This window comes from Pavona decussata, unplaced genomic scaffold (genome assembly GCF_977016875.1).
Source record: "Pavona decussata unplaced genomic scaffold, jaPavDecu1.1 SCAFFOLD_169, whole genome shotgun sequence".
In the NCBI taxonomy this organism is placed as follows: domain Eukaryota; kingdom Metazoa; phylum Cnidaria; class Anthozoa; order Scleractinia; family Agariciidae; genus Pavona; species Pavona decussata.
The window spans coordinates 941,949-966,041 of NW_028145580.1; the positions used below are offsets into that span (position 1 = coordinate 941,949).

Genomic DNA, 24,093 nt, shown 5'->3' on the forward strand with positions numbered 1-24,093 from the left:
CATATAAATCCTTGATCGTGGTACCTTTTAGGGAACAGAATTTGTAGAATAGTACAGCTCTCTAAAATGACCAACACTAGAACTATGGCAGTACGAGAAGGGGGTGGGGGAGCGAGAGAAAGGAGGACTGGGAAGAGGGGTTCCCTCTCCCAGACCCCTTTTTTCTATCACTTGTTCTTGCTCCCCCTCCCCCTCCTCGATTACGCCTGCTACGCGGGCAAAACCTTTCAAGGTATTAAGGCAAAATATATGTCAGCTAATATTAATTAATTTTTGTCTGTCGGCTGAGTTGCCGACTTAGGGGTGAAAACGAATTACAGCCACACTCGTCATCGAGAGTCTGGTACGAGTTAGAGTGATTTTAAGAAATTTCCGACCACTATACCAGTCAATTTACCAGCCGAGGTTGGAGGCGGCGATCAGGGTTTAAAAAATTTTCACGACGCCTTTTGATTGTCCCTGATTTTCACAGTGTCGTAACTTTTATTCCATTTATTGATCTTTGTATTTCCGGTCTGATTGGAAACATTTCTAAGCTTGAATGGAACCTTCATGAGCCAGGACCCTAAAGATAACCCACCAGTGTGGGACGTGAACTATTCTGCTATTAAGCCAAAAACGTTTATGTCGAATCTGGTTACATACGTACAGATCCAAAGGAACACAATGGAGCTCGAGTGCCCCATCTTTCGTCCCCCCACATTTTAGACCCAAGTTCCGAGTCCTAAAGGGGGCCCACACTTATCATATGTCAAATTCTAAATATACCGTAAACTGCCGCTTATAAGCCCCCCCCCCCTCCCCCTGGCTATACGCCCATCTACCTGTAAACCAAAAAAATACATCTGATTTTAAGCCCCCTTCCCCCCCCCCCCCCCCCCCGATATAAGCCCCCTTCTAGTTTCATTCATGCTGTTAGTTTTATTTTTGTTCCAAGCCCAGGCCGGGCGTATAAGCGGCAGTTTACAATAGCTGACAAAAAAATTCGACGGCTTTTAAAGGTGAGTTTATTAGGAGGCGTCTGAGCTTCAAGTTACAAATTTAGCCACTTAACATCATTTTGCCCTTCTAATAATTATTATTAGTAGTAATAATTATAATAGCAAACTTCAACTACAGAAGAAAACTCTGCTTGGGGTTTGGGGCAGCTCATATTACGCAAAGTGCCGTCCATCACTTAGAGACCACCCATGCCCTCATGCACATGGACTGTGCTCGGACATGAGTGAGATGGTAAGGAAATTCAGACAGAACGAGATAACAATAATCAATAATTATTTTTTTAGCGTTAGTCCACCACGTAATTGCCCGCAGCGCTTAAAGTAACTATTTTCAACAATTTAACTAACCAAAACGCCTATGGATATAAAGGCAATTTTCAAGTATTATCAAACAATTTTTAAAATTGAATTAGTAACACTTCAAAAATAATACAATTCTACTATATCCCGGACTATGTTAAAAAAACATTAACGTAATTACGTCAACGAGGGAGAATCTAACTGTCGCGGGTTAGGTAGATGGGCCTAAAACCGCCGGAGAGAAGCGACAGCCGGAAATAAGTCTGCGTTCGCAGGCTAGGTTAGGGTTAGGGTTAGCGTAAATTTCCCTGCGACCCGTTACAATTAGCTACTCCACGTCAAAGAGCTCCAGTGAGCTCAGCATTTTTCTCACTACAAAATGTATGACAACTCAGAATTTTAGCATTCTTTGTAAAATGCTGCAACCCTATATAGTTAAAATCTTGTTTACTGTATTCCCAAATCATTTTATGACCTTAAAAAGGCAAATTTATGTAAGCTAACAGTTTGATCTTTTAGCTTTCATCTAGTTTTAGCTGAAAATTTAAAATGTCGAACTTTTAGAGAGCGGAATGTTATCCCCCGAATTTAAGAGCTGCTGTTGGCTTTCAGGATCCGTAAATGCTAGCTGGCCTTTTGTCGCAGTTTAAACAATGTATTTACCTTGCGAAAACAACAGAGATTAGTTTTTTCAGTGTTGCAAAAGTTTGAGCATCCTCGGAGTTAGTCGGGTAGAAGGGATTTTCGTGGGCGAAAGTTTATCATTAGAACGGGAAAACCCCTGGGCAATTACTCTTACCGAACCAGTTCCAGAAGCATTTGAATTCCCCGATTTTGATTGAACAGAAACATTTTCTAGCCAATCAAAAGCGTTCAAGTCCATTGCTTCTGGGACTGGTTCGGTAAGAGTACTTGCCTAGGTGCTCCTGTGTTCTTACGATAAACTTTCGTCCACGAAAATCTCTTCCGTCCGAGTAACTGCCCCTAGGTCTCCGAGGATAAAGTTTGAGGAGACCTTCATCTACAGAAAATGCCAGTCGCTTTCACAATTTAATCAAAATTTCTGAGGCAGGTAAACGCTTTCCGAATAGATATTTCACCCAAACAAACCACTGAATGACCCTAACGAATTGTTAATGAAAATGAACTTCATTTCGTAGAACGGGAAACAGGATATAAAGAAATTACAAGAGGTTCTCCTCGGTTTGGCCAAGTTCAAATTCATTTGTTGTGTTCGCATGGCTTGGAGCCGCGCGGAATAAATGGACCAAGCCCTCTCGAAATGCTTGCATCCGCATAGAGTACATGATCGGATTGGCCAACGAATTAGCCAAGAATAACATTAATACAGTCATTCTTATGTGACTGTCAGAATTTAAAGAGAGGTTTGCGATTGCCTCGTAACGAAACGTTCGTACACCTACATAAATGTTCGCCGGCAAAAGGCTCAGCAGAGATGTGAACGTTACTACTAACAAAGTAGCGGTCAGCTTCCGTTGCCTGATGATCCTGCCCTCGCTTGGGGTGTTTTTCATAAGGATGCATCGAGTTTTAAGAAAAATGGAACCATAAGACAAGCAAATAAGAAACAGACAAAACAAATAGTACGAGAAATAAAGTGTGGCATTGGTCACCGATAATAGATTATCAGTTTGTGTCTCGATTAGCGCAATTTGAACGGATTCTCTGATTAAAGCTACCAACCAAATGACAGGTATTATAACGTAATAAACTTGTCTGCCCATAAACAAATGACTGTAGGGACGAAATGTGGCGTGCACTCGCTCTAAGGAAATTGCAACGAGACTGGAAAGGGAAGCAAAGGAAAATAAATGGAGCAATGCAAATTTCACATAGAAACCCCAGGACATAGTTGGATCATAGTCCCATAAATCACAGTATTCACCGGTTCGTTCAATTTGAAGAGGACCTGAAATTGCCCCAACTAAAAGGTCCACAATCGCCAGATGGATGATCAAGTATAAACTCTGGCGTTGCAGCTGGCGCTGCTTCACAAATACAATAATGGTGATGATATTGAAGACGACTATGAACAGACATTCAGCGGCCAGCACCACAATCCATGGAATGCACTGTGACGCAGGCAGCAAATACAACTCGTTGCTGGTGTCAGAAGCCATCTGCGCTCTAGGGATTGCTGGAGGTCAAATCACCTGAAAATAGACAAGGAAGAGAATTTAAAATAAAGTGTATTAACCTCGTCACGAGCAGGAAACTACGGTTGATGTCCGAGAAATCTCCGCTTAGGGTTGGGAGTATTTAGGGGTGGGAAAGTTAGGAAAAGAGAGTTTGCAAGGGAGTTCCAAGATTTTAAGTATTAACGCTCAAACACTTGATATTAAATATTGATTGGTTGACGTTGATTCAATGGTGACACATCTTTCGTTGTTCAGAGTCCATGATTCTTCCGACAAGTTTTGTCATTATATTTTAGTTTCGTTTAAGCAGCGGGGGCTTTTTTACCTTGCTCACTCTCCAGCGTATAATTTTAAGATTCTTTTTCTGTAAATCTGATGGCTATTCTAAGTTGTTCTCTTGAACAAATCTCTGCCCTCTTTTCTTCTTTGTAAATGTGTACTTTCCTGTTGTGTTAGTAAATGGTTGGTTGCCGACTGTTCTTGTCCTTGTTGGTTGCTCCACGAGCTAGGATAAGGGAAGACAAATTAAACGATTTTTTTTTTAAAATTATATTTCATTAGTGTTAGTATTTACAAAAAAAAGTTACAGTAAACTATACAAAGTACGTATAAACAGCAGCGTTTTACAAGATGTTATGAAGTATATACGTAAGTTACAATTGATTTTATGTGCGGTACATATGTATATTATCATACTTAAAGGAAAAAAAACAAGTAACGACAAAAATAAAGTGTTTAAAGAAAAAAAAAAACAAAATTACAAAAAAATTCCGTATATTTCAGTGAATTTAGTAAGTTGGTTGTTTTGGATAGCAATTTCTCTTTTTCCATTAAGAGTGACAGAAAACTGTCGAAACATAGTTTTTCATCGTGTAAGCATTTGCACTGTATGGAGTATTTCGCAATAAGAAGCGTGTAGGTTTAAGCGTACATGTGAATCTTGTTGTCAAAAACTCCATGTTAAATCATGCTGTTTGATAATGTGATATTTTCCTTAGTTTTACTGGACCACCAGCTTTCAGTGAAATAAATTCCAAAAAGATAAGGCTGAAGAGCAGTGTAACATGTGATCTAAAGAATGTCTGTCAGTGAGACATTGAGGGCATATATCTTTATCTGAAATTTTGGCTTTAAAAAATCTAACTTCTGTTGGAAGAATATTATGAATGATCTTATATTGGAACATTGATATCCTTATGTCATTTTTTATCTGGAAGGGTAATTCATAAACTCTGTTTGTGTTTGCTTGATTAAAACCCTACCTTAAAATTTTGCTTTCAGCGGTTGGGGGTAAAAATGCGTTTTTCATCATAACGGAGTAGACGTTTTTGGTAGAGATAATGTTTGTTTTATTATTATAACAATTTCATCGGGCATTGCGGCGTATTTTGCGGGCTAAAATGAAGAATTCAGCGGGCTAAAATATATTTTAGCCCGCTGCTCTGAGCCAATAAGAAAGAAGAAAATAACGGTAGCCAGCCAATCAGAACTGGAAGCCATTCAATTGTTCGCGCCGTTTTCTTGCTTGTTTGACTGGAAGTGCTGCCATCTGCAAAGAAATTGTTTTGAACTACAAAATCGATGGAAAACCTAACGAAGAAGCAAATTCTCAGTCGTCTGAGCTAGATAAAGAGGACTTTAATACAGAAACTCGTGGGCGATGGTGGAAATTATGCCTGTAGTAACTCCACGGCCGGAGGCGAGGTGAAAGATTTTTTTATCTTTGCGGGTTTTCCGACCCAAATAAAATTAAAAATTAATTTCTCAATTTCTTTGATAAAATTTTCTGGGATAACAAGAACAGACGCATTGTAGAGTAGGATGAGGTAAGACAAAAACGATGCTGGGATTATAAAAAGTGAAAATGAATACAACACCCATTACTATGTGAACTAAAAGAGTTATACTGAATTACTTGTAGCACGAGTAAAGTTCCATTTAGCAGTTTTATGTAATATATCAAACCCGAGGAAGAGTGTTTCATCAGATATCCAAACACTGAGAAATAGGTTAAAAAAACGAGGCGCAGCCGAGTTTTTTTAAACGACGTCGAGGTGTGTGGTCATCTGCTTAACACACTTTCGAGTGTTTGATATGGCTTCTCAAATGATCAATAACTCTTGGAGAAATTCAAGGCTAAAGTTTGCAAAATTTTATGGTAATTAGGATCACATAACCAAACCACGGTCACGGTGGTGATTTTCTTTGTTTTCTCTGGATGAATTATTAATGAGTTTGAGAAACGTCTTTCAAAGTTTCTACGTATACAAATACTACTGTCATGAAAATGCTTGTCAGGGGCTACTAACCAACAAAAACCGAAATAGACTTACACTTGAGTTACATTATAGCTAGATAGAGGCAATTTCAGCATCAGCTTCTTGATAAAAATTTCGCGCAAAAAGTCGAGTATTAGAGGAATCAACTCGAGGTCGTATGTTTTAAAATCCTACGACAATCGTAGGTATTGGCAATGTTGAGTGACGAAGTTGTGTGCGATCTTTCGCATGATGCGAGCAGCGCGCGCTCTAGAAATCGCATGCGACAGTCGTAAGCAAAAGTTGTACTGTCTAAATCGCCGTCGTAGTCTAACGGAGATGAAACAGTAATTGAATAATTTCTTAACATAGTTAGGCCGCCTTGATTTTCATTCCCCGAACTGAATAAAAATAAGTTATGTTAAATGCTTTCCTCTGACCTTGCGCGAAACCTCGGTCCCGTTCTGTACCGAAATCTTCGAAGTAATCACTGAATCTTTTATGTTTGATTTAAGGATGTGGCTTGATTGACCAAAGGTGAGTAAATGTGTTGCTCAAAAGCGGGAAGAGATACAGTATGTGCAACGTTTCGCGGCCGCGTTCTACACAACACGTCTGTAAGAGGTAACAGTTTCTGCCAGTCATTCAGACAAACTGACTTACCTTAATATCCCCGAAGTGAAAATCCTTTCACCGCCGAAGTACGTCTTGTTGTCGATCCTTTTCCCTCAGACAACTTCAGCAGAATAAAACTCATTGAACAAGCGCTTGTCTTACATCGCAGGTTCTTCTTGAGTCGCTTTTAACAAAAGCGGCGAGGTTCAACGCTCTTTTAAGGATTCTGCCAATAACAAGTGAAATGATATGACTACAATAGGCCGGAAGCTGGGAGCTGAAACTGTAAACAGGAAATGCGAATGTGACACGAGAACACTGAGACTTTAAGATTCCAAGAAAAACCATCTCACTTATCGGATTAATTCCAGAATCCTCGTTGTTTTGTAAACTTCAATCATCCTTTTCCAAAGGAATGAATTTTTCAAAGAAACGAGAAAGCGTGCTGGAAAAAAAATCCAGTCACTCAAATAAATTGAAAGCTGTATGTACTAAAGTAACTTAATAGAGATTTTAGGGGACTCCTACGCTACGTTGATAAATGAGCTTACAGGATCAAAGCAAATTTACTTAAAAAGCTCTCTGACTTCCTTGACCAAACTAGCCTCCCAAGCGGTCGTTTTTAGGCCGGAACTCGTATTGTGGGGAGGAAGTCATACGAGTCCCTTAAAAACGACTGCGTGGGACTGGGCTTTGATCAAACAGAAACCTTCCTAAGTGTCACGTGACATTACTTGGCTGATGACTTCACATGACTTGCTTTTGAACCTGGGAAAACATTTATACAGTGCTCCAAAATTTTGAAAACGTTAGCCTGTGTACAGCCTCCACGATTTTTCCTGAGAGGAAGGGGTGGCTGTACACAGGCTAGAAAACGTTTGTCATAAAAATGTTTAGTAAAACCGTACCTATGCAATTCCGCCTTTTTAAGGTGGTGCGCATCTTTACCTTTTAAAAATTGACATTTATCATGTGAAATGACTTATTTTCCTTGCTTGGCCGTCGCTGTTAGCAAGTAGACATCATTAAAAAATTCTTAATGATAACTGAAGACCATTTTGAGTAAAGATTGCAACCATTAAAAGTCGCTTCCATGTCACGTATCTAAAACATAATAGCATCGGGCGACTGATAAAGATACCGATTACAAACTGTTTTAACATTAAAATGTTTGTCAAGTTTCACGGAGATTGAACAACTTTTTCCCTCCAAATAAAAATATGTCAAATTATCGGGTAGGTCAAGCCTTAATACGCTTCAGTAACATTCTGGCTGAAAGGAAACGTATGTAGCTGTGTCTGGGTGGTCATTACGTGATATCTGTTTGACCTTTCTCAAGCGCAAAGTCGGAAAATATGAGAACGGATAGCTGAAGCGAACGTTTGCGGTTCAGTTCACGTCAGCTCAAATCACTGAGCTGAGTCAAACATTCTATTTTACTGCGGAAGGAGTCTTATCTTCTCCGTTATTAAAGCTGCGGACAGTATTCCGTGCTTCTTTAAAGTTTGCAGTTTCTAGGCAAATGTTCGGAACAATCGTCAGTTCAAAAGTAACCGGACTTAAATCGTCCACTGGGATCCTCGGTCATTCTCAGGCTGTCCAACTACTACTAATGCTAGAATGGCGTTAGGTACTGCTACCACACACTCTCAGGAATCCTTAACAATGTTCTTGAATCATGTTGAAGACACATGTGAGTTTACAACGCAAATCGAAAAAATTACATGAATTAGCCACACACATGAGAAATAGCCGGAGAGTCCGGTGCTGAAAACAAATACACTGAAAAGTAGTAGCCTGCGTGGCCTGCGTAATCGGGGTATTAACCTTGCGAAAACAACAGAAATTAGTTTTTCAACGTTGCAAAAGTTTGAGGAGACCTTAATCTAAAGAAAATACTACTTTCTTTTCACAATTTAACCCAAATTTCTGAGGCAGGTAAAGCCGGGCTTTCCGAACAGACATTGCACCCAAACACCATTGAATGACCCTAACGAACTTCCTTGATCTTGTTAATGAAAATGAACTTTCATTTCGTAAAACGGGAAACAAGATATGAAGAAATTACAAGATATTCTCCTCGGTTTGGCGATGTTCAAACTCATTTGTTGTGTTCGCATGGCTTGGAGCCGCGCGGAATAAATGGGCCAAGCCCTCTCGAAATGCTTGCATCCGCATGGAGTACATGATCGGATTGGCCAACGAATTAGCCAAGAATAACATTAATACAGTCATTCTTATGTGAAAGTCAGAACTTAAAGAGAGGTTTGCGATTGCCTCGTAACGAAACGTTCGTACACCTACGTAAATTTTTGCCGGCAGTAGGCTCAGCAGAGATGTGAACGTTACTAGTAATAAAGTAGCGGTCAGCTTTCGTTGCCTGATGATCCTGGCCTCGCTTGGGGTGTTTTGCCTAAAGATGCATCGAGTTTTTAGAAAAATGGAACCATAAGAGAAGCAAATAAGAAACAGACAAAACAAATAGTACGAGAAATAAAGTGTCACATAGGTCAATATTCCATGATCAGCATGATCAGATTGTGTCTCGACTAGCGCAATTTGAACGGATTCTCTGATTGAAGCTACCAACCAAATGACAGGTATTATAACGTAATAAACTCGTCTATCCATAAATAAATGACTGTAGGGACGAAATGTGACGTACACTCGCTCTAAGGAAATTGCAACGAGATTGGCAAGGGAGGCAAAGGAAAATAAATGGAGCAGTGCAAACTTCACATGGAAACCCCAGGAAATAGTTTGATGGTATTCCCATAAATCACAGTATTCACCCATTCGTTCAATTTGAAGAGGGCCTGAAATTGCTCCAACTAAGAGGTCGACAATCGCCAGATGGATGATCAAGTATAAAGTCTGGCGTTGCAACTGGCGCTGCTTCACAAATACAATAATGGTGATGATATTGAAGACGACTGTGGACAGACATTCAGCGGCCAGCACCACAATCCATGGAATACACTGTGACGCAGGCAGCAAATAGAACTCCTTGCTGGTGCTAGATGTTCTGTTGCTGGTGTCAGAAGCCATTTGTGCTCTAGGGATTGCTGGAGGTCAAATCACCTGAAAATAGACAAGGAAGAGAATTTAAAATAAAGTGTATTCACTTTGTCACGAGCATGGAACTACGGTTGATGTCCGCGGAATCTCCGCTTAGGTTTGGGAGTATTTAGGGGATGGGAAAATTAGGAAAAGATAGTTTGCAAGGGAGTTTCAAGATTTAAAGTATTCACTCTCAAACACTTGATATTAAATATTGATTGGTTGACGTTGATTCAATGGTGAGAAATGTTTCTTTGTTCTGAGTCCATGACATTTCCGACAAGTTTTGTCATGATATTTTTCGTGTAAGCAGCGGGGGCTTCTTTAACTTGCTCAATTTCCAGCGTATAATTTCAAAATTCTTTTTCTGTCAATCTGATGGCTATTCTAAGTTGTTTTCTTGAGCAAATCTCTGTCTTCTTCTCTTCTTTGTACATATGCACTTTCCAGTTGTGTTAGTAAATGGTTGCTTGCTGACTGTTCTTGTCGTTGTTGGTTGCGCCAAGCTCTAGGATGGGGGAAGACAAAACGATGCTAGGATTATGAAAAGTGAAAATACATAGAACACCCATTACTATGTGAACTAAAAGAGTTATACTGAATTACTTGTAGCACGAGTCAAGTTCGCCGGATTCAGCAGTTTTATACGTCTTTCAAAGTTTCTACGTACAAATACCACTCTCATGAAAATGCTTGTCACGGGCTACTGCGATTTTCGAAAATTTTTTGCTTCGTTTGAAGAAATGACGAGGGAATCGTTGATGCACGAACGGATTACTTACAACTAAACCGACAAAAACTGAAATAGACTTACACTTGAGTTATATTATACGAGGTAGATAGAGGCAATTTCAGGAGCAGCTTCTTGATGGAAATTTTGCGCAAAAAGTCGAGCATCAGAGGGATGTGCTCGACGCCGTATGATTTTAAAACATGTTTTAAAAAATCCTACGACAATCTTAGGTACAGGCAATGTTAAGTGACGAGAGTTGTGTGCGATCTTTCGCATGACGCCAGCAGCGCGCGCTCTGGAAATCGCATGCGACAGTCGTAAGCAACGGCTAAATCGGCCGTAATAGGCCGTCGTAGTCTCAAATGAGCTCGCTAAGGAGATTTAAATAATTGTCTTTATTATGATCTAAGAAAAGTCTACACTTGGTTATCAGCCAACAAGCTTACTTTAAATCTAACAAAAACGGAGTTTATGCTAATTGAATCTAGGCAGAAGTTATCGAATATTTCTGAGAGACCCTCTCTAACTATAAATGATATGGCTGTGGAACAGGTAGCATCAGCCAAATCTCTTGGGGTCTACATCGACCAAACTTTAAATTGGTAATGTCATATTGAAAATATCTCTAAAAAGATTGGTTCCGCCATTGGTGCAATTAAGCGCATAAGACATCTGATGCCATTTAATATTTTAATCAATGTTTATCATAGCCTTGTTCAACCTCACTTTGATTATTGTAATGAGGTGTGGGGAAATTGAAACAAAGGCCTTTCTGATAAGCTTCAAATTAAAAGCTCCAAAATCGCGCAGCCCGCATTTTGATGTCCGCTGGATATGATAGTAACTTGGATGATTTGTTCCGGGCACTAGGGTGGCAAAAACTCTGTCATCAAAGATTGGATAAAAAATCAATTATGATGTATAAAACTCTAAATGGGATGACACCAGAATATTTAAGATCAAGCTTTGTTTTTCGCGATAATTTGAATTCTTATCATTTAAGGAACACTGAAAACACGCTAACTCTTCCACAACCGCCCACTGATTATTTAGAGAAAAGTTTCTCATACATTGGAGCTCAGTTGTGGAACGGTTTGCCAATAGAATTACGGCAAGCAACTTCCTTGAATGATTTTAAGACTAAATTGAGACGCCACAGTTATAAGTAAGATTTTTAAACACGGCCTCCAAGAAAAGCAGCATTTATTGTTTAGCTTTGGTTTATTATTTTCAACTTTTATAATCCTAGTTAGTTAGGAAGATAGATAGTTAGTTGATAATGATAATCTAAGTAGCTGATGGAAAAACCGTGTATAAATAAAGTTATCCTATCCTATCCTATCCTATCCTATCCTATCCTATCCTATCCTATCCTATCCTATCCTATCCTATCCTATCCTATCCTATCCTATCCTATCCTATCCTATCCTATCCTATCCTATCCTATCCTATGAAACAGTAAGTGAATTATTTCTTAACAGTTAGGCCGCCTTGATTTTCATTCCCCGAACTGAATGAAAATGATTTATGTTAAATGCAAATTAACACCCCACCCCGGTAAAAGCGAGGCAATGCTCATCAGCCGAAAGAGTCATATGGAGCCTATTGCTCCGATCCTTATCGGAGGATTGAAAACTATCAAATGGGTAAACAAAACACGCTTACTGGGGATGACAATTGACCATAAACTCAGCTGGGTCCCTCATACGCAAAGAGCTTTGCGAACAAACTATGCTTACTCATCGATGTACCGCCGTAGAAAATGCAATCGAAGGAGACATTCCGCAACATTTTGGGAGTTTTAAATCGACATTTAAGAAGTTCACATGGTTACAACACTAGAAATGGCTACTTACCAAGATTACCGAAACCTAAAACGGAATGCGGAAAGAGAGTATCGTACTACCAATTTATAATGACTGGATGCCTCTCCCAGCAATTTTAAGGAAACCAATGCCATGTACAATTTTTAAGAAAACCATTACAAGGCTTTTAATGGATAAATATTTTTTGATAAACGCCTTATTGTTCATATTATAAATAGTTTTTAGGCTAGTGCGTGTTTTTTTTTTCCTAGATTTTAATATTTTTACTTTAATGGAGGACCTCCATGAAAACCACGTTTTTACGTGACGGGCGCTTCCTCCTTAAAAATTATTTTTTATTATTATTATTATTATTATTATTATTATTATTATTATTATTATAATTATTATTATTATTATTATTATTATTGCAGAGTGGTTCACTATTCGTTTTTACTATAAACTAGCTGTTTTAAAATGCATGCATAAGGCTTCTATTGGAAAGCCGCCTATCACCCTAAGCAACTGTAATAGCGAAGAAGCGTAATCTTTCATATACTCATTTAGAGCACGCGATTCACTACTTGTGCTACGTTTCAATACACGTCTTATGAAGGACTCTGTCACATACAGAGGCTCTGTGCTTTAGAACATGCTGACTTCCAAATATACTGATCTTGTTGATACAAGCCATTATAATCTTGCCAAAAAGCTCAAAACTTCGGAACTTTTTAAGGCCGTTAAATTCAACGTATTATTAGCCTCGACCGCTAGCTTTGAACTTGAAGATTTTGTATATATTTGAATGTAAGTCGCACTGATAGCATTTTAATATGCTTTTACACTGCATTTAATTGTATTTAATATTTAGTTCTACTTATATTTATTTTTGTAGTAACTAGTGTACACGACCCCACAAGCTTTCAGCTTTTATATACATCGTGTATAAATAAAGGCAACCTACCTACCTACCACGTAAAATAGTTTTTCGCGGGGCCGGCAGTGTTCTTGAAGGGGGAGGGAGGGGAGGGTGGGGCTGAGAAACGCAAGCTAGACCCGGGTCGGTGAGAGGTGATAAGAGTGCATAGATAGCTGACAAAAAGATTCGACGGCTTTTAAAGGTGAGTTTATTATTAGGAGGCGTCTGTACTTCAAGTTACAAATTCAATAATAGATTTTTAGCCACTTAACATCATTTTGCCCTTCTAATAATTATTACTAATACTATTTATTATAATAGCAAACTTCACCAACTGCAGAAGAAAACTCTGCTTGGGGTTTGGTGCAGCTCATATTACGCAAAGCGCTGTCCATCACTTAGAGACCACCCATGCCCTCATGTACATGAATTGTGCTCGGACATGGGTGAGATGTTAAGGAAATTCAGACAGAACAAGATAACAATAATCAATAACTTTTCTTTTAGCGTTAGTCCACTACCTACTTGTCCGCAGTGCTTAAAGTAACTATTTTCAACGATTTAACTAACCAAAACGCCTATGGATATAAAGGCAATTTTCAAGAATTATCAAACAATTTTTAAAATTGAATTAGTAACACTTCAAAAATGATACAATTCTACTATACTCAAAAAACATAACGAGGGAGAATCTAATTGTCGCGGGTCGCGGGTATATTGTCGCGGGTTAGGGTGAGGAACGCAGACGTATTTCCGGCTGTCGCTTCTCTCCGCCGAAAATACCTCTGCGTTCGCAGGCTTGCGACCCGTTACAATTAGCTACTCCACGTCAAAGAGCCCCAGTGAGCTCAGCATTTGTCTAACTACAAAATATATGACAACTAAGAAATTCAGTGTTCTTTGTAAAATGCTGCAACCCTATATGTAAAACTTTCCTGTATTCCCAAATCATTTTATGGCCTTAGAAAGGCAAATTTATGTAAGCTAGCACAGATTGATCTGTCGAAATTTTAGTTGAAAATTTAAATTGTCCAAATTTTAGAGAGGGGTATGTCATTCCCAAATTTACGAGCTGCTTTTGGCACGAGTAGGCAAACACGTCTTGAAATAACAGTGTTTGTATGGAAATCCGATGTCAAATAATTTTCATAAAACATCGCTCCTAAAAAATTCATAAGGAAATGTCAAAACGAAACTAGATACTTTTTAGCACAGCTACCAGTTTCTCAGTTATTTTCTGTAAAATGCTTAGTTTCCAATTCATGAATTTTTCAGAGGCGGGTTCTATAAAAATTATTCGACATCGGATTTCCCCACTGTTATTTCAAGACGTGTTTGCCTACTCATCAAAATGGCGTCGAAAACCGTGATAAAGCCTAACCTAGCACTTCGAACGACGTATTTAACCTCCGAAAACAACAAAGATTAGTTCTTCAGCGTTGCAAAAAATTGAGTTAATCTTAAAAAAAAAATACTAGTTTCTTTTCACAATTTAACCCAAATTTCTCAGGCAGGTAATGCCTTTCCAAACAGATATTCCACCCAAACGAACCATTGAATGACCCTAACAAAATTCCTTGTACTTGTTAATGAAGTGAACTTTCATTTCGTAAAACGGGAAACAAGATATGAAGAAATTACAAGAGATTCTCCCGGGTTTGGCGAAGTTCAAATTCATTTGTTGTGTTCGCATGGCTTGGAGCCGCGCGGAATAAATGGGCCAAGCCCTCTCGAAATGCTTGCATCCGCATGGAGTACATGATCGGATTGGCCAACGAATTAGCCAAGAATAACATTAATACAGTCATTCTCATGTGAAAGTTAGAACTTAAAGGGAGGTTTGCGATTGCCTCGTAGCGAAACGTCAGTACACCTACGTAAATGTTCGCCGGCAAAAGGCTCAGCAGAGATGTGAACGTTACTAGTAATAAAGTAGCGGTCAGCTTCCGTTGCCTGATGATCCTGGCCTCGCTTGGGGTGTTTTTCATAAAGATGCATCGAGTTTTAAGAAAAATGGAACCATAAGAGAAGCAAATGAAAAACAGACAAAACAAATAGTACGAGAAATAAAGTGTGGCACTGGTCAATATTCCATGATCAGTTTGCGTCTCGTCTAGCGCAATTTGAACGGATTCTCTGATTAAAGCTACCAACCAAATGACAGGTATTATAACGTAACAAACTCGTCTGCCAATCAACAAAGTACTGTAGGGACGAAATGTGACGTACACTCGCTCTAAGGAAATTGCAACGAGATTGGCAAGGGAGGCAAAGGAAAATAAATGGAGCAATGCAAACTTCGCATGGAAACCCCAGGATATAGTTAGATGGTACTCCCATAAATCGCAGTATTCACCCATTCGTTCAATTTGAAGAGGGCCTGAAATTGCCCCAACTAAGAGGTCGACAATCGCCAGATGGATGATCAAGTATAAACTCTGGCGTTGCAGCTGGCGCTGCTTCACAAACACAACAATGGTGATGATATTGAAGACGACTACGGACAGACATTCAGCGGCCAGCACCACAATCCATGGAATACACTGTGACGCAGGGAGCAAATACAACTCGTTGCTCGTGCTAGATGTTCTGTTGCTGGTGTCAGAAGCCATTTGCGCTCCAGGGATTGCTGGAGGTCAAATCACCTGAAAATAGGCAAGGAAGAGAATTTAAAATAAAGTGCATTCACTTCGTCACGAGCAGGGAACTACGGTTGATGTCCGAGGAATCTCCGCTTAGGTTTGGGAGTATTTAGGGGTGGGAAAATTAGGAAAAGATAGTTTGCAAGGGAGTTTCAAGATTTAAAGTATTCACTCTCAAACACTTGATATTAAATATTGATTGGTTGACGTTGATTCAATGGTGACACATCTTTCTTTGTTCTGAGTCCATGATTCTTCCGACAAGTTTTGTCATGGTATTTTTCGTTAAAGCAGCTGGGGCTTCTTTACCTTGCTCACTCTCCAACGTATAATTTTAAAATTCTTTATCTGTCAATCTGATGGCTATTCTAAGTTGTTTTTTTTGTACAACTCTCTGTCTTCTTTTCTTCTTTGTAAATATGTACTTTCCAGTTGTGTTGGTAAATGGTTGCTTGCCGATTGTTCTTGTCGTTGTTGGTTGCTCCAAGCTCTAGGATAAGGGAAGACAAAACGATGCTGGGATTATAAAAAGTGAAAGTGCATACAACACCCATTACTATGTGAACTAAAAGAGTTATACTGAATTACTTGTAGCACGAGTCAAGTTCGCCGGATTCAGCAGGTTTATACGTCTTTCAAAGTTTCTACGTACAAATACTATTGACGTGAAATAGACACTTGAGTTATATTATAGGTAGATAGAGGCAATTTCAGGGTCAGCTTCTTGATGGAAATTTGGCGCAAAATGTCGAGTATCATAGGAATGAGCTCGAGGTCGTAGAGATTTTAAAACATTAAAATCCTACGACAACCGTAGGTATAGGCAATGTTGAGTGACGAAGTTGTGTGCGATCTTTCGCATGACGCGAGCAGCGGGCGCTCTAGAAATCGCATGCGACAGTCGTAAGCAAAAGTTGTACCGTCTAAATCGTCGTCGTAGTCTCAAATGAGTTCGCTAAGGAGATGAAACAGTAAGTGAATTATTTCTTAACATAGTTAGGCCGCCCGAAACCCCGAATTGAATGAAAATAACTTATGTTACTGAAATGCTTTCCTGACCTTGCGTGAAACCTCGGTCCCGTTCTGTACCCGGAAATCTTCGAAATAATCACTGAATCTTTTATGTTTGATTTAAGGATGTGGCTTGATTGACCAAAGGTGAGTAAATGTGTTGCTCAAAAGCGGGAAGAGATTTTCATATACAGTATGTGCAACGTTTCGCCGGGTTCTACACAAAAATCTTTACTTACGTAAGAGCTAATGAAAATTTTAAGGAACACCACGTCTGTAAGAGGTAACAGTTTCTGCCAGTCATTCAGACAAACTGACTTACCTTAATAGCGGACCCGAAGTGAAAATCCTTTCACTGCCGAAGTACGTCTTGTAGTCGATCCTTTTCCCTCAGACAACCTCAGCAGAATCATTGAACAAGCGCTTGTCTTATATCGCAGGTTCTTCTTGAGTTGCTTTAAACAAAAGCTGCGAGGTTCAACGCTTTCTGCCAATAACAAGTGAAATGACTACAATAGGCTGAAGCTGGGAGCTGAAACTGTGGAACAGGAAATGCCAATGTGCAGGGGAATGTGGCACGAGAACACTGAGACTTTAAGACTCCAAGAAAAAGCATCTCACTTATCAGATTAATTCCAGAATCGTTGTTGTTTTGTAAATTCCAATCATCATTTTCCAAAGGAACGAATTTCCAAAGGAACGAGAAAGCGCGTTAGAAAAAAAAATCTAGTCACTCGGATATATTGAAAGCTGTATGTACTCAACTAACTTAAGAGACATTTTAGGGGACTTCTACGCTCCGTTGATAAAAGAACTTACACGATCAAAGCAAACTTACTTAAAAAGCTCTCTGACTTCCTTGACCAAACTAGCCTGGTCGTTTTTAGGGAACCCGTATTGTGTGGAGGAGGTACATGTAATACGAGTCCCCTAAAAACGACTGTGTGGGAGGCTTTGATCAAACGGAAACCTTCCGAAGTGTCACGTGACATTCCTTGGCTGATGACTTCACATAACTTGTTTTTGAAACTGGGAGAACATTTATACTCCAAAATTTTGAAAACGTTTGTCATTAAAATGTTTAGTAAAACCGTACCAATGCAATTCCGCCTTTTAAGGTGGTGCGCATCTTTACCTTTAAAAAATTGACGTTTATCATGTTAAATGACTTATTTTCCTTGCTTGGCCGTCGCTGTTAGCAAGTAGACATCATTAAAAAGGCCTGATGATAACCGAAGACCATTTTGAGTAAAGATTGCAACCAATTACTCGTTTTCAGGTCACGTATCTAAAACATAATGGCATCGACTGATAAAGATACCGATTAGGGACTGTGCAATAATTATCAGGAGGGGGGGAGGGCTGAAAAACCAGAGTTATCTAGCAAAAACTTAGACAGTACCCCCCCCCTCCAAAACTAAAAAATTAGTTCTAAGCCCCCCTCTATTATGTTAAAAATAACGTCGCACCCCCCCCCCCCCCCCCCCACCACCACCACCACCAACACACACACACACACGCACTCACTCCTCGCCGCCACCATTACCAAATAAATATAATAATACATAAAATCAAGCTTAAGCTTCAAGCCATCAAAGATAAGATATCAAAACACGACGACAGCCTCTTCTCTGAAAACACTGGTAAACTCAAGCCTGGACTGAGCTGCCATCACAGCTTCAATAATGACAAACGTTATTATGTAACATCTGGTATCGAGAAGGATGTTGATCGCTTGATTGAAGATTTAGATAAAGCATTTGCTAAGTACCGGGGTGCTTACCACATTGGCTCAAAATCCAAAACTTCTGAAGCCAGAAAGAGAAAGGAGCAGAGAAAAAAATCAAAGAACAGGAGATTGAACGCTTCAAATAACAGACGAAAAAGGGCTTGCATTATATTTAGATCCTTGGGAGGAGAGCCTGTTGAACTTTGTTATGAGCCAGAGATGTATGGAATTCAGCAAATCGATTCAGTCGATGAAGAAACATTACTTTTATTCACATCAAAAACCGACAAAGCCTGTCTAAGAGATCTGTTTGATTCCCATTGTTTTACGGGGGATGCTGAAAAACAAGTGCATGATTTTTGCTTTACATAGGGTCAGCTTAATTAAATAGAAGAAGGGTTAAAATTAATCAGTTATCTTTTCATTTTGATGGAATTTTTTCAATAATCGTTTTTAAAACAGCTGTTCGTATTGATATTTGTTACAGTCTATCATGAGCCCTGTATTGAGAATCTTTTATTGCGTTTAACTTTATTTACATTTCGAATAAAACTTAACGCCCCCCCCCCCCCTCTGTCAAATGAGTGATTTTACTTTGTGCCCCCCTATATTGGCAGCAATTTTAGGTAATGCCCCCCCCTCTCGTTTTTCAGCCCCCCCTTCCTGATAATAATTGCACAGTCCCTTACAAACTGTAATCATTAACATTAAAATGTTTGTTAAGTTTCACGGAGATTGAACAACTTTTTCCCTCCAAATAAAAATATGTCAAATTATTGGGTAGGTCAAGCCTTTATACGCTTCAGTAACATTCTGGCTGAAAGGAAACGTATGTAGCTGTATCTGGGTGGTCATTACGTGATATCTGTTTGACCTTTCTCAAGCGCAAAGGCGGAAAACATCAGAACGGATAGCTGAAACGAACGTTTGCGGTTCAGTTCACGTCAGCTCAAATCACTGAGCTGAGTCAAACATTCTATTTGACTGCGGAAGGAGTCTTATCTTCTCCGTTATTAAAGCTCCAGACAGTATTCCGTGCTTTAAAGTTGGCAGTTTCTCGGCAAATGTTCAGAACAATCGTTTCAAAATCGTCCACTGGGATCCTCAGTCATTTTCAGGCTGTCCAACAACAAAATCTTCCTCGTAAAAGAAATCTGGTAACGCACATAGAATTATAGGCCAGTACGTACAAGAAAACGACTCCCACTACTAATGCTAGAATGGCGTTCGGTACTGCTACCACACGCTCATAGGAATCCTTAACAATCATGTGAGTTTACAACACAAATCGAAAAAATTACATGAAATTAGACACACAAAGAAATTGCCGGAGACTCCGGTGCGGAAAACAAATACAAAAGTCGCGCTCAACTTGAAGTTTCAAATGGGAGCTTGTCGAAATATCAACAACGAAATGATATACAATACATCGTTTTTTTTTTATCCATTGTTACGTCATTTTTTTTTCTTTTGTGTTCAATAGCTTAGGGAACATTCATAGAATGATAAACAAAACAAAATGATGCTTCCTCATCCTACTCAATTGCTTTCAGATGTGTTCTGACTGGTTCAATTGACATTCAGTATCGTGTTTTATCAATTGGAGGTGTTCCACTATAAACTGGAAAACCTCCAAATGCATGACAAAACCGGACACTGAATGACATTTAAACCAGTCACAACACATCTGAAAGCAGTGGAGTAAAGGTGAGGAAGCACTATTTTGAATTTGTTTTTCCTGTTGTATTCGGACCAATAAAAATTTCCCTGTGCAGTCTATCTTCCTCAAGAGGAGTGACCCTGGAAACAAGATTGAATGAGGCAGGTAAACAGGATTGCGAATCGGCGCGGGTTTGGCTGAAAAAATTAGGATAAAATGATTAAATTAAATAGCTATTAAATTTCCACGGCTTCGCAGATCCTGCAAATGCTGTGGGAGGACTGTTTTGTCCTTGTTAAGCCGGATTTTGGATTTTTCTGATTTGTTCGAACCGTGGATTTATTATGATATTCTCAGGTTTTTGTTAAAGAGCTTACACAGGTGGTTAACCTCTTGACGTGAAAGCAACAAAACCTCTTAGAAAGAGAACAAAAAACAACAACAACAGAAAAACTACTAAAAAGGTGAAAGGCTGGTCAAACAGCTCGCATTTCAATAAACGGATTGGCTGATATTCAAGTAAGCAAAACTGAGCTTTATGAGAGGCTGGTAAAACTAAGTATTAGCTTGGTCATTAGATTATTGAGTTATGAAGGTTAGTTTTGTCTAACCATCGACCTCAGAATATTGGGCAGTCTTATTGAAATACTGGCTGTTTGATCAGCCTTTCATCAGTTCAAGTTGTTGTATTTAATTGTAATTAATCCATAGCTCTACCTTATAGCTTACTAGCTTATTCTGATATAGACAAATTGCTGCTGTTTGTATAAGTGGTCCCTGCGAAAATCACAAAAGTCACTGGAAAGACAAGCATGTATAAACTCGTTTTATTTGTAGACTAGTACCCAATATTGGCTGTCATTGAAGACTGTTAACGACTACGACGAAGCTTCTAGAAATTGACTGTGACAGATTACTAAGGCTGTCGTAGAATTCATTAAACTTAGGTTCAAGATCGAGCAATATTTCTTTGATGTTTTTAACAAAACAATTACGCCACTCGCGCTTGTTGGATATGAGATGATTATGGCCAACTCGGCGCTACACGCCTCGTACTTTGGCTATCTATCATTTCATATCCAACAAGCGCCCGGGGAATAATTGTTAATTACATATGGAGAGGGCAAAACCTGTAATTAAACTATTTTTTTTTTTTGCAGGGTTTTTTCTTGGTAGAGATTTTCTCTATAACCATTTTAATATAATATGAAAGAAAAGTTATTAGACTATTAAATTATCAGTTCAATTTGTTAGTTATTGTAATTCAAATAAAGGTTAATATCATCTGGGGAAAACATGAGTTTAGTTTAGAGCTACAATCCGCTGAAAACACCAGTTATAAGTGTCATGTAAAGTTACCATATGTGTCCCGTATTTGTCCCAGAAATCTTCACGCTCCTCTAAATTACCTGAGGATACTGAAGGACTGGTAAAGATGTAATCTTAGTCTCTAAAACTTCAGTTATCATGATGTGTGCATTTGAACTGATTTTCCGCCGCCATCAGTAGAGCAGAATAGCTTTCTTGTAGCATAATTTCGACCAGAATAGGTCGCTTTAGGCGAATATAAATTAATGTCGTGCGAACTAGTACGTTTTGATACTGTGTTTTCATCACTGTGTGTTAGTTAACTTCTGTAACTTCTCCTAGGATATCTACTATCAATTTGTTAAATAAAGTATACTCTTCATCGTCCAGATTTCTCTTTATCTAGAGGAATGAAAGAAATGCCGAGGGAGCTCTTTTTAGCACCAAAGCCACAATTGTGGTATAGATTGTTGCGGGAAGCGAATCCTTTGTTCTTTAAGTTTCCCCATAACTAAAGGAATTTAAGAAATGGTGACAAAGCTTTTTTGAAGAATAGAAGCGACTTAAAAGTACAATTGTGGTCAAGAAAATCATCAGATTATGGCTTTATCAACAAGTACTAAACATATTTATGGTTATCTGGGACATGCATTTGGTTTTTATAGTGTTCGATATTTAGTATAGTGAATTACCAGCTATATAGCCCTTTGAATGATCATTTTGTCTCCCACGTTCGTCACGCACTTTAATTATTGTTTTCGACCCTGCAAGTCTTATATTAATCAAATATATTGCCTGCTTATAGCAATAGCTGCTCTTACGTAACTATTGTACAGAGCGCCATCCCACTCGGGTACTTCCTATCATCCGGCATGTTGTCAGTACGGGAAGTTCGGGGAAAACTGTCATTTAGGTATTTGAAAGGGCCTTTCAAAACATCTCGAAAACGCAGGCCAATGGCAATGTCATCTATTTCTAGTGTCACTTAGAATAGCCAAGAATCATATTTGTATAAATAGAAATGTCAAAACAATGGTTCAGTTTTGTTGACAAATACCGACTTAGACTGCAAGCAGTCCCTTTCTGGATAGTCGAGAGGTTTGCGCGAAAAAGCCGAGGACGAAAAAAAACTAGAGCGAACGAGCGAAGGGGGGCTTGGGAAGAGGTGTTTATTTCTCCTCGCTCCAGTCTCGCTGCGCTATGAGCACATCATTTCGACCAACCAGAAAGGGACTGCTTGCAGTCTATTACCTACTAGTGCACAGGAACTGCGATTCATTATTTTTTATCGCGCGTGGCTACCACTACTTGATGAAAATGCCGGATGACAACTGGAAAAATTGGCAATTAGTTTAAATTCTTCCTGAATATTTTGGCAAGAGATCACTAAAAAAGCGATTATACTTTGTGCTTCCTCGGAGAAATTACTAAACGTTTTCCTCTCCGGTTCTTTATCAACTGATATTAGAGCCGTTGTTACCAAAATAGAATAAAGCTTCCGTCAGAACAGTGCCTCTTTAAAGTACAAATAGAAACAAAGATAAGCCCACGGAAATTCAAATATTTTGTACCCTTGTTTTAGTCAGCTTAGAGGCCGATATTGTTCACTTCAAGGAGACAAAGAGTTTTGAGTGGTTAAAACGTCCGGCAGAGCTTCAAGATTAGTTCTGTGAACTTGAAATAGAATCTGCTGCATGTTGCAAATGAAGACATGACCTGAAAAGGGAACCACTCCAAAATAGTGGCCACCAGCGTTGTTCGAGTGCCTTTACACGTTTACACACTCTCTTGGGAACACACGAATTTGTTTTCCTTGTACAATCTTGTTTTGAATTGAAACTTTCCTGATTTGCCGCTCATATCACAGATGTTCAGTTTTAGTACAATAATTCTAATATACTTAATTATCCTCTACCCTTGAGCGGCTTTTCAGTATAAGAATGATTGCCATACTGTGGATCTACCTTTTAAGTCCATGGAAAGAATCACGTTCAGGTTTGATCATTCAATTGGCTCAAACTCACCCAGTTGTAATTTCCACGGTCAAGAGTACAAAACGGAAGTGGATTGTCTAGGTCTGCAATGCGTGCAGACATCTTTCCTGGAACACGAACAAGAGATTGATGAAAGTAAGAGAAATGCAGAAGCCAAAGGAGCCGGGTTCTGAAGTGAAATTTCTCTATTTGAAGGCCTCTTGAGCCACATCGATAATTATAGTGAGTTATTTGTTCGATCCTTTTAGAATTTTAATCATTCTAATACTGCATCCGGCAATGCAACAAAATATGCATAATTAAAAGGAAAACATTTGCGAGCAAGAGAAATGAAGTTTAACCTGTCTCGCGTCTTGAGATTTAGTAAGAAAACAAAAAAAAAACAAAACAAAACAAAACCTCACCAACCGCAGCAGTATATATTTTCACAGCTGATCCCCCCAACTATATATTTCCATAAGAAAACAATCATGCACAATCTATTTCCCTCGTAAAACTCTTTGTTCACTTAAGGTGGCGCCGCTGCATGGTAATTAAGCCAGAAGTTTACGCTTCAGGGAGAAACCAATTAATCAGAACTAGTGCGTGTTTACTAATACTGAGTTTATTATTATTTTTTTTTATAAAACCATACTCGACATGTGCCGTAATCTTTGAGAATATACGTGAATCAGAGTGACTGCTCAGTCGTTGTGTATTACCGGCATGAATGTACAACGATCGCGAGCTAGCGTTCAGTACGACATCTTTGATGTAAAATTGGAGAGTAAAATGTACTTGTTTTTATTTTTGTAATGACGACCTAAATGTTTTCTTTTCCGATTGGAATTATTTTGTATTTTCTTAACTTAAACAAATGAATTCCACTCGTCTACGTTTAACAGTAAGGAGCTTTAGCA

At 38.9% G+C, this 24,093-nt stretch overlaps 2 protein-coding genes and 1 long non-coding RNA gene across 5 annotated transcripts; all 3 read right to left on the reverse strand.

Annotated features, from left to right (window-relative positions):
* Positions 1–991: 991 nt before the first annotated feature.
* LOC146464100 (uncharacterized) lies at positions 992–6,594 on the reverse strand. 2 transcript variants are annotated; one of them, XM_085130206.1, is made up of 3 exons: positions 6,382–6,594; positions 3,786–3,965; positions 992–3,475 (listed from the first exon to the last, which is right to left on the reverse strand). In XM_085130206.1, the coding sequence occupies exon 3, from the start codon at positions 3,440–3,442 to the stop codon at positions 2,486–2,488; it is 957 nt and encodes a 318-aa protein (XP_084986332.1). In that variant the 5' UTR covers positions 3,443–3,475; positions 3,786–3,965; positions 6,382–6,594; the 3' UTR covers positions 992–2,485. The 2 variants fall into 2 exon arrangements, with proteins under 2 accessions (XP_084986332.1, XP_084986333.1); XM_085130207.1 differs by having other exon boundaries at positions 3,786–3,956; positions 6,374–6,594.
* Positions 992–13,524, reverse strand: LOC146464099 (uncharacterized). Its single transcript, XR_014856726.1, has 2 exons — positions 13,182–13,524; positions 992–1,113 (listed from the first exon to the last, which is right to left on the reverse strand). It is a non-coding gene; the product is annotated as an uncharacterized LOC146464099 (long non-coding RNA).
* Positions 13,525–14,365: 841 nt separating this feature from the next.
* LOC146464101 (uncharacterized) lies at positions 14,366–23,635 on the reverse strand. 2 transcript variants are annotated; one of them, XM_085130192.1, is made up of 2 exons: positions 23,599–23,635; positions 14,366–15,495 (listed from the first exon to the last, which is right to left on the reverse strand). In XM_085130192.1, the coding sequence occupies exon 2, from the start codon at positions 15,460–15,462 to the stop codon at positions 14,488–14,490; it is 975 nt and encodes a 324-aa protein (XP_084986318.1). In that variant the 5' UTR covers positions 15,463–15,495; positions 23,599–23,635; the 3' UTR covers positions 14,366–14,487. The 2 variants fall into 2 exon arrangements, with proteins under 2 accessions (XP_084986318.1, XP_084986317.1); XM_085130191.1 differs by lacking the exon at positions 23,599–23,635 and adding an exon at positions 15,802–17,746.
* Positions 23,636–24,093: the final 458 nt, after the last annotated feature.